General features: G+C 43.7%; 1 protein-coding gene across 1 annotated transcript in view; it reads left to right on the top strand.

Annotated features, from left to right (window-relative positions):
• Nucleotides 1-8,858, top strand: part of LOC102309941 (cytochrome P450 2K4) — a 16,014-nt gene extending 7,156 nt beyond the window's left edge. The window contains exons 5-9 of the mRNA XM_005929912.3: nucleotides 6,776-6,955; nucleotides 7,147-7,288; nucleotides 7,388-7,572; nucleotides 8,004-8,145; nucleotides 8,223-8,858. Coding sequence (XP_005929974.1) covers nucleotides 6,776-6,955; nucleotides 7,147-7,288; nucleotides 7,388-7,572; nucleotides 8,004-8,145; nucleotides 8,223-8,407 — 834 coding nt within the window. The 3' untranslated portion in view covers nucleotides 8,408-8,858. The remainder of the gene's footprint in view (nucleotides 1-6,775; nucleotides 6,956-7,146; nucleotides 7,289-7,387; nucleotides 7,573-8,003; nucleotides 8,146-8,222) is intronic.
• The last annotated feature ends 1,541 nt before the right edge of the window (nucleotides 8,859-10,399 follow it).

The raw sequence follows: 10,399 nt of genomic DNA, 5'->3' as shown, positions 1-10,399 counted from the left end.
AGTTTGTCAGACCGGTCTCTACCTTAGCACGCGTCGCCGCGTTTGTCTCAGGTGGCAGATTTACATTCTCAGAAAAGCTCAGCCATCTGCTCCTTGCTATCTAAAAATATAACAGGACACTGGCGATAATCAATTCTCAACTGTCTTATACTTCATGTTTATATCAGTATTTCTGTTTTGACGTTTTAGTCAGCTGTTGTAAAAAACCAAGGAGGAACCACGGGGGATTAATAAAGTTTTATTTTATCTAATCTAATAACTTTAATCTCAGCCAAACCGATTTACTCACGAACAAACAAAACACTGAAAAAAGCCCAACAATAACATTTTTAGGTTGTCTAAGTGACTTATATATTACGTTTAACCCGAGCAGCGAAAGTCCGCGGTGATCTGAAAATGATGTGCCGGGAGTTGTGCCGTTCTCGGCCGCATCAGTAACCCTCGAGCTCCCGGCTAGCTGTCGAGCTGGTGGGTAGCAGACGTCTCCGAAAACGTCGAAGCACTTTTGCAAATATGCGATATCTTGATAAACCGAGCAGATATTTGATGTTTACACAGCTACTTTCTCGCCTGAAAATATGTTAAAAGTTTATTTTGTGACCCAGAAAGATTAGTAAGAGTAATTTTAAAACTTAGTAGCGGCCGCCATTGCTGGAAACTGGAGTTTGGCTGGGCCGCGCCATGACGTAATCGGTCTACAAAGGCGGCCTCAGGAGGATGCAGCCCATGAATTTGGACACGACCAATAAGTCGTACAGCTGGGTGGGTGCTGTGTTACTGATGGTGAACTTTATTGTATTCATAAGGTTAGTTATTGGGTTGCCAACCGCCCCGTGCAAACGAAATCGTCCCGCATTCAGAGAAAATATTACGCGTTTCGTATTGAGCTGAAAAGGAACACAGTTTGTCCCGTACTTCAGGTAGAATGGAAGAAGACACAAAGCTGGATTTATTCTGTCGTTACTCAGGCTCCCCTGTCATTCTCTCGCCTGTTGCAACTTCAATCGTGAAACTGATCAATGATCGGCTTTTCTCTCTTGTTTGTTTATCGCGCTAAACAACAGCAGCACGTTTAAGCTTGATCAGCTGTTGTTAGAATTCATTTGATTTTAATTTCTAGTATCAGCTGATGTTTGATGGAGCCACAGCTGAAAAAAAGGGCTGGTCCTAACCATGAGATGTCCTTACTGAGTCATCAGAGCTGAACTGGTGATGGAGAAACAGGTTTACCTTTTAGGTGACATGAATGAGTTGAAGGGAAGTTATGAACTGTTTCTGAGAGACAACTAACACCAAGCTCCTTTTTTTTGTGTAGCTGACAGCTGGTAAATATACAGAACACTTTCTAAAATAGATGAATCAATATCCCTTCCTATTGCAAAATGGGAAGCAGATTTATCGATCAACTTAGACCCAAACCTTTGGTCTCAGATATGCTTAAAAACCTTTCAATGGATCAGAAATCCCAGTTTGCAATTAATACAATACAAAATATTACAAGAGTGCACTATACTGGTCATAGGATGTTCAAGATGGGCTATACGCCTTCCAACAACTGCTCACACTGCACAGCAAATACACCGGACAATTACATCCACGCTCTTTGGTTCTGTCCACCAGTTCAGAAGTTTTGGCGTGAGATATGTGAAGACTTATCAAAGTGTCTGAAATGTAACATTCCAGCCTCCCCTTTAGTATGCTTGCTGGGCAACTTGGATGAGGTCACTGCAGAAATAAACACAGCCCACGTTGTTTTTACGGCCCTATGCATTGCCAAGAAAATGGTCCTCATTAACTGGAAAAATAAAAATAATCTTAATTCTAACCAATATAAAAACCATCTAATAGATCACATTAGTCTTGATACAGCTCTGCCATCACTTTGGGCTCCTTTGATCGCTTCATCACCTAGTGGGGGTGGGGTCATGGTTTGGTCCTGCCTTCACTATTGTGGTTGATATGGGGGTAGGGACGGCCTTAGGGCGTCTGGGGAGTCCCTAGGGACGTTTCCCTGGAGGGCCTAACCCGGGGGATGTGGCCATGACCTGGTTAGGGCTCTGGTGGCTCTTAGATGGTGTTTTCCTTGTGGCTGCGTACAGCGGAGATGGGGGAGGGTCTGTGCTGGCGGACGTTGGTTACTGGCCTGGTAGCCTGGCTGCCCCTGGGTGGGTCCGGGACGGGCGTGGAGGCTTGGGGGTCTGGGGGTGCTCCGCCCCCGGTCTGGGGTGCTGGCTGGGCCTTGGGGGCTTGGGTCCTGGCTGTTGTGTCGCCGGAGCTGTGGGCGGGTGGGTGCAGGGGGGCTCAGCCCCAGTGCAGGGGACCTCTGGTGCATCGGCCCAACTAGGGGGCTCTCTAACTGGTGGGGAGGTGTTATATCTTTGCAGGTGGTCTCCTCACTACAGGAGCTCACTCTGCAGGTGGGGGGAGAGATATAGGAGAGGTAGAGAATGAACTCAACCTGGGTGTCTATTGTCTTGTGTAGTTTGGGAGATGATTGGATGATGGGGTGGGTGCAGTTTTCTCTGGGGTGGAGTCGGGTGGGCTGCCCCGGACTCTGTGGGGCTGGGCGGTGCTGCTGCTGCGGGCCCCGGTCCGGATGGGCCTGGGCCCCCTTGCCCTGGTGGGTTCCAGAGTGTGGGGGTGCCTACTGGGGTCAGCGGGGGAGCTGGCCCCAGGGAGGGGCCGCTTGCCCCTCCCTTTCTTCCCTCCCCATCCTCAGCTGCCTCCCTATTCCCGCTCTACCACACCCACCCACACACGCAGGGCTTGGGGTGCAGGTATGTCACCAGGGTGCAGGGGAGGCACTCCCCCTCTGTCCCCTTCTGGCCGCCTGTGCCTCAATTTTATTCTGCAACCTAGACATCCACATTACTCACACTCTCACATAACACATACATATAGGGCCTTGGGGGTGGGCACGTTTTACAGCATCCAGAGGATGGTCGGTGTATTCCAACCCACCTCTGGCGCTGGTGCCCTACCCTCAATTTTAAATGCATATAGACACTGAGGTTTTCGGAGGAGCCGTGCTGCTCTCTGATAGGAAGCAGGAACATGCTCTCCTGTGTTTTAAATGCACTTTAGAACAGCACACAGCAACACTACATATGAGCGGGTAGGGCTGGGCGATATATCAAAAATTTATCGTTACCGAAATTTATGACTCTCATCGACGTCATTTTGCCCATGTCGGTAAATTCGGTATTTAAAAAAAAAAAGAAAAGGCATGTGCAGGTTGGCGATGTTCATGTCCCTTTAAGACGCTGTGCTACGTTACAGACTTGACGGGGTGGAGTCACATGACTCTACTACCTGTAACAAGACGAGACACGGGTGAACAAATGGAGGACGATTTAAATGTTGAAGCAGCAGCGACGGAGGTAGAGCTGGTGGAGGAGGAAGAGGAGACGCTTGTTAACAAAAAAAATGCATCATCAATCGTTTGGCAACATTTTGGATTCAACAAGGATGATATTGATCAAAAAATTGTTAAATGTAAACTCTGCAAAAAGACTGTTGCGTCAAGTCAAGGTAACACAACCAACCTCTTAATAAATAATATTTATTATTAAACTATTTTGTTTACAAGGGATACACATTTTTTAGAGAGCATGGTTACATATTGTATCCTACACTTTTTATTTTGTTCAGTTAATAAATCTTAACCACTAAAAGTACTTACTACTATTGTCTTCATTTATTTTCAGTGACATTTTACAGTCCTTTAAAGTGGTAATAATATAATTGCAATGAATAGGTCTAGGGGGAATAATATTATCAAAATAACTGGAGGAACTATGCTGCCTGCCACAGCCCCATCAAATGAAAAAAAAAAAAACGTTTGTTTTTTTTGGCACTTGGGGTGGTTATCGTCCATTTATCGTTATCGAGGTTAACTGCTCAATTTATCGTGATATTGATTTTAGGCCATATCGCCCAGCCTATGAGCGGGCGTAGGGAGGTTTGAGGTCTTCACTCACCCCGGTTCTGTTAGCCGTCAGGGCTGGGGGGCTGGGAGGAGGTGCTGGCCGATCAGATCTGGGGTCTGGGATGCGGGGCCTCCCTGCTACTGCAGATAAGGAGGTGGTCCGCTTGCCTCCACCCCAGAGAGAAGGGTTACATCTCCTGGGTCTAGGTGTGGCTTGCCCCTCTGGGGGCGGGGGTACCTGGACCTGGGATATAGAGTATGTTTGGGGAGTGGACTGTCTGTGCAGTGTCTATTTGTGTCTGTCTACACGTTGGGTGAGTGCCGAGTATTTGGTTGTGTATATGGGGGTGGGAATGCACGTTTGTGTCCGCGTGCGCCTGTTCGTCTGTGTCTATATGTCAGGTTGGGTCTTAGACTCAACCTCTCTGGGTACATCTCAGGCCCTCCAAAGTACGGAGGCCTATCTCCCCTCACCACACTCCCTACCGGTGGCTGATGCCCTCAGACGTTGGTGTTTGGTGGTTCTTGTCGACTGGGGCTGGGCGCTCATGTATGTACCGGCTCACTCCTGGTGGCCGATTGGCGGGGCCTGGCACCTGTGGGCCCCTTCCAGGGGGTGGGGTGCCCTCAGGCCTCTGGTCTCAGGGCCTGAAGCTCGGTCCTCTCTGGCACAGCTGGCTGCCGGCAGAGCCCGCGGGCACGCCACTGCAACCCCCTCTGGCCTCTGCTCCGTAGCTGCTGGGTGACCTCTCGTTTGGGGCTCTACTCAGCTCTTCCCAGGAGGGTGGCACGGTTCCCCCCCTTTTGGTGGTCCTCCTCGGGTCCTCGTACTCTGGGGCCTCTGGATGTCTGGGGCCTGGATCTCCTCCATACCTGCTTCATCCCTGGGGACGGGGCTATGGCTCCCCACACTCCCTAGCAGATCGTTACATGGAGAAACCTTTGGAATACAAGCATGCTGATCCACACAGGTATGCACACAGGTGTACACACGGGTGTTCACAGACGCGGACTACACCTTTCTTGGCTGCTGCCTCAAAGCACATTGTGCGCTGTCTATCTTGCGTGCTGCACAATATCGTTTATATTTAGTATCTACTGTTATCTACTGCTAGCTAGTTTATTGTGATGGTGCTTATTTTATTATGTTGCTCTTTTTGTTTGTTTCTCTTCTGTTTTTTTTTCTCCATACAGGTGATCCAGGTGTTTTGTTTGTTTCTTTCTTTCTTCCCCCCTTTCTCACCGTCTCTTCTCCCCTTTGGTTTTCTTTCTCTCCCTCTCTTTCTTTCATTCTTTCTCCCTGTCCTATCCCCCAGTCATGTCTGTCCCGTTTGTAGCAACTGAAAATAAAATAAATATAGGATGCAGCCCATGAATTTGGACACGACCAGTGTAACTGATTGTAAAAAGTCAGCACAACGAAAATATACATAACGTCTTACCTGACATTCAGTTCACCGGACACTCGTACCGGCGGCGTGAGGGGGAGGGGGGTGAAACCAGACAGAGAACCGCTCTCGGTGTAAGCCAGGGCCAGTCGCTTGGCGGCCGCCTCGCATCTCTCTTTTTCCCCATCTCCTTTCTGTCATACACCGCTGCCCTCCGTTGTAGCTCCGCGTTAGCCACCACCAAACAACCGAGTTATTTTTTCCGTTTTTACCGTTACTAAAATGAATAAATGAATCACCAGCCCATATAAATGAAAAATAAATCCAGCAGCCAACCAAGAGTCATCACGAAAGACTAGGGGGTGGAACGAGAGCGTGAGCCGGCCTGGGTGTCAGCCAGCCCGGCCTGGGTGTCAGACAAGCCGCGCTAGCCGGCTAGCTGCCATGCGGCGCTAGCAGTAACATCGTGAGAGAACTAATATGGGACTTCTTGATAAAACGAGCAGATATTTGAAGTTTACACACCTACATCCTCGCCTGAAAATGTCTTAAAAGTTTATTTTGCGACCTAGAAACACTAATAAAACACATATAAAATGAAATGGTGGCCGCCATTGTTTGACTCGGTAGAGGCGTGCTATGAATTGTGGGATATAGAGTTTTCCACCAAGCATACACCCTTGCGGTTACCGTAACTATTCAATGGTTCGCGCAACCTTAAAAATTCCAATGGCTCCTTAAAGCAGCGACGCTGTGTGCGCCGTTGATATTGTCGTCATTACGGTAATCCAAATAAGGGTAGACAGGCTGTACTACTGCTGGCATACCACTAGAGTGAGCCAACACACCACAAATTAAGTGAGTGAGCCAACACACCACAAAGTTAGTTAAGTTTCACTTTCCTTCCCATTCATTTCAATGGGCAAAAACTTGCATTAAAATATTCATATTTAAAAAACTATAGAAGTAATAAACACCAAAAGTCATAGCACACCATTCCTGATCCAGCCGCACAAAATTATATAACATATATGAAGCTTGTGTCAAAACTGTGGGATGAGTTACGTGTATATGAAGCTTGTGTCAAAACTGTGGGATGAGTTACGCGAAAAAATTTCAGGCGGAAAAAGGAAAATAATAATAATAATAATAATAATAAGAAGAAGAAGAAGAATAAATCCGAGAAACAGTAATAAGTGTGCCTTTTGGCATAGGCACACTTAACTAACCAGTAAACTTAAATTACACAACCCAAGCACTCAAAGACTCAAAGGGTCAAAGACAAAAGTATGGCCTGCCCTATTTCATTTTCACTTGACATTTATGATTTTAAAAATAATATCGTAACAAACCATAATCCTTTAAACTTTCAGACACATTCGTTTTTTTTTCTTATGAAATGAACAAACATTTGCTTGCCCTTTTAAATACTAACACAGATGCATTTGGGTTTTTACAGCTTTATAACATGGTCCCGTGGATTGGCAAATGGTTCTCTTACCCAAATGAATTCAAAAAAGCATTTGCAGCCAATAGGGAACAACAGAGGAAATTGGTGAGTCATTTGAAAGAAACTCTCGATCCAAAGATGTGCAGAGGATTTGTGGATGCCTTTCTGATTCACCAAGACAATTTGGAGGTGAGGAACACATAATTTATACAATGCTGATATTGTTTTTTAAAGAGCAATGGCAATAATGTGAACACGTTATCCTAACCTGGTGGTGCTTCTGCCCAACTGGTGAATAGAAATCTGTTTAACACAGCAATGTGAATCTGTGTCATAATCAAAAGCTTCAGCTGTTGAATAACTTCTGGTTTTATACGCAGAAATCTGGAATTACCACCAGTCATTTCCACAATGAAAACCTCTTGATAACAATAATGAATTTATTTGTTGCTGGCACTGAAACATCAGCACGCACAGTCACATGGGGACTTTTTCTTATGGCCAAGTATCCAAAGATACAGGGTAAGAACCTGTAAATGTTCAAAGTGCTTGCAAACAACAAAAATTTATGTTACACTGAAGTCAGATTTATTACATCCTTTGAGCCCTTTCATCTTCCAGAGAAGGTCCGGGAGGAGCTAAGTAGTGTAGTGGGAAATCGTCAGGTTCAGTTTAAAGACAGGACAGAGCTGCCTTTCACCAATGCTGTCATCCATGAGACACAGAGGCTAACAGCTGTTGCTGCCCTGGGGCTTCCTCACAGAACTTCACAGGACATTACCTTTAGAGGTCACTTCATTAGGAAGGTAAAATATATCAGAAAACAAATGATGTGTTTATTATATATTGAAGCTTAAAAAATAATCATATTTTTGATTACTAAAACATCGTCACAGATGTGGAAAAAGGGAGTTGAATGATTCTTTCTCTCAGTGTTTGATTATCAAATTGAAGATCAACATTTCATGGAATTTGCAGTAGTCAGCATGTTCCAGCATCAAGGAGGAAATATTCTGTGATCAATATTTATAGAATACAACAGTGTGAAAAATGTTCATCAGCTTGATTTTTTTAAGCTAGATTAAATGAATCAAGTAGGTTTTCAAAAACTCATTTTGTCCCAGATGAAATTTTGTTTTTAAGTCACAGCTAAAAAATAATATTTGATTTTTGTGTAATATCCTGTGAATACATATTAAAAAAGGGAGGAAAAAAGTTTGGTTTGTGTATTCAACAGGGGACAGCTGTGTATCCTTTCCTGTTTTCTGTTCTGTCTGATGAGAGTGAATGGGAGAAACCGTACACTTTTTATCCGGAACACTTCCTGGACAAAGATGGAAAGTTTATCCAGCGTGATGCCTTCATGGTTTTTTCTGCAGGTTTGTAATCAACTTCTTGTCATGACCCAGATTACTATCAGATAAAATGTAGTGTATTTTTTTGTTTTCTATTTCAGGTCGCAGGGTTTGTCCCGGAGCAAATCTGGCCAGAACGGAAGTCTTCATCTTCTTCACCACCCTTCTGCAGCGCTTCCGAATTACTTTTCCACCTGGAGTTTCAGAGGATGAACTGCTTCTATCACCATCTGATAGTCTCATCCTTAACCCTTCAAATGTTAAACTGTGTGCTGTCCCCTTGTGAGACACAGTGGGCTGATGTAATTAATTCTAAACAAGAAATATTTTATATAAAACAAGCTGTTAATGAAATAGGTAGAAGGGGTGGTGTTTCTTTGATTCTTCTTTAAGCAAGCAAAATCAGTTTGAGACTCCGAAAGAAACCTTCAGCACCACGAGGAGCTTTGTAAGGATATTTTTGATTCATGTCAATTAGCTTGAATAAAAATGTACACTTAAACACAAGAAAACGAATCGATGAGTGAGTGGAAAGACAAATTGATCTGTGAACTAATGATAATCAATTATAATCTTCATCTTTAGGAGCTGGTTAAAGCAGAGATAAATGTAGAATGCAGCTGAAATAAAGCAAAATGTAACTAACAAAGTGTGCAGGTCAGTACATAAAAGGTGTGGTTTGCCACTGTTAAAGTATTTCTGTATCAACCAACAACCAAATATATCTTTAACTTCAACCAAGTTCTCAGGTGGATTTTCTTGTACATTGCATACATGTGTTAATTGAACATGGTGACTCCCTTGTGGTCAGAGAAGTGACTCGTTCCAAGCAATGTGAGTTTCACTTGTGCTACTGTTATAAATGTATTTAAAGGTTTCTGACATTGTAGAATTTGTAGTATGTCAGGAGGCGGAGCAAGACACTTTGAATAACAATGATACACAGTGAGAAATATGAAACAATGATCCTAAAAATACTGGCAATTACCAGTGCTACCTTCCCAGCCTCCTCATATACACCTTTGGTATCAATTTCAAAATCCTGTATCACCTTGTTTCCCAGTAATTACATTCACAAGAATTTCAGAAAGCTTGACCTCTGACCTTGACTTTGAAGTCAACGTTACTGAGATTTAAACTCATCTAAGATTTTTAATAAATGCTAGTTCTCATACAGCACTTACTCTACCTGAACACTTAAAGCACTTCATGCAATTTGCCTCATTGCCCCATTTATACATGCATAAGTACCTTGTATCTAACATTCACACACATTCATAACCGATGATACAAGAAGAGGATAGGTTAATTGATCAATCTAAATTGTCCATAGGTGTGAATGCAGGAGTGAATGTGAGTGTGAATGGTTGTCTGTCTCTGTGTGTTAGCCCTGCGTCAGACTGGCGACCTGTCCATAGCGTGCCCTGCATCTCGCCCTATGACAGCTGGGATAGGCTCCAACAGACAGACCCAGACAGACTGTCTGTCCGGGACTGAAAAGTGGTGGTAGAAGAGAGACAGGGGCTCTTGTTGATGATAGGTGATTACTCACTCTTACTTTTTGTCAGTTAAACTACTTTGTAAATCATTCACACATCATTCCCATGATTTTATGGTCTAGTAGTGATCCACTGAAGTACATGATGTACTTTTTGAACTTTGGCTTGTTGTGAAACCGTTCTTTTTCTCAGTGTTTGCATTTAGGCCAAAGGAAACTCAGTAAGAGGTCATTGCCATTTTGTTCTGTGTCAAAGGCAATTCAAAAGGGGTTTATTTCTTTTTCCGAATCACATGATTGGCTTTGATATAACAAATAGTAATAGTAATAATGATAAAAACAGAAAGAACTAATTCAAATAATACAAAAAATGTGGCCTCTTTTAGTGCATGACATTCGGGAGTACATCGACTTTGGAACAAAAGCAGCAACACAGCAATATTTTTTCTCTTCAATTATAAATTTCTATTGAATTGTTGAATTCTTAACAGACCGACAGAAGTTTCTATGGCACACCTCTTCACCACATCCAGTCCCTGTGACTCATATGCTATCACAATAGTCACTTCTTAGTGTGAGAACTGCTAAGAAGACACAAGTTTTCTTCTATGACCACAAGTCCAGGAAATTAAAAGCTGGTTGCTTTTCTTAAAGCACTTAGTCTTGTCTAGATAAATGTATAATGCATAGACAGGAAAAAGTGAATTAAGTCACCTCTGGGGCAGCTATAGGTGGACTCTTGGAAGAGGAGATAAAATAGATGAGCAGCATTTGGTTTAA

This window comes from Haplochromis burtoni, unplaced genomic scaffold (genome assembly GCF_018398535.1).
Source record: "Haplochromis burtoni strain Fernald_Lab_line unplaced genomic scaffold, NCSU_Asbu1 Contig_126, whole genome shotgun sequence".
Lineage (NCBI taxonomy): Eukaryota > Metazoa > Chordata > Actinopteri > Cichliformes > Cichlidae > Haplochromis > Haplochromis burtoni.
This window is presented reverse-complemented; position numbering and strand designations above follow the sequence as displayed.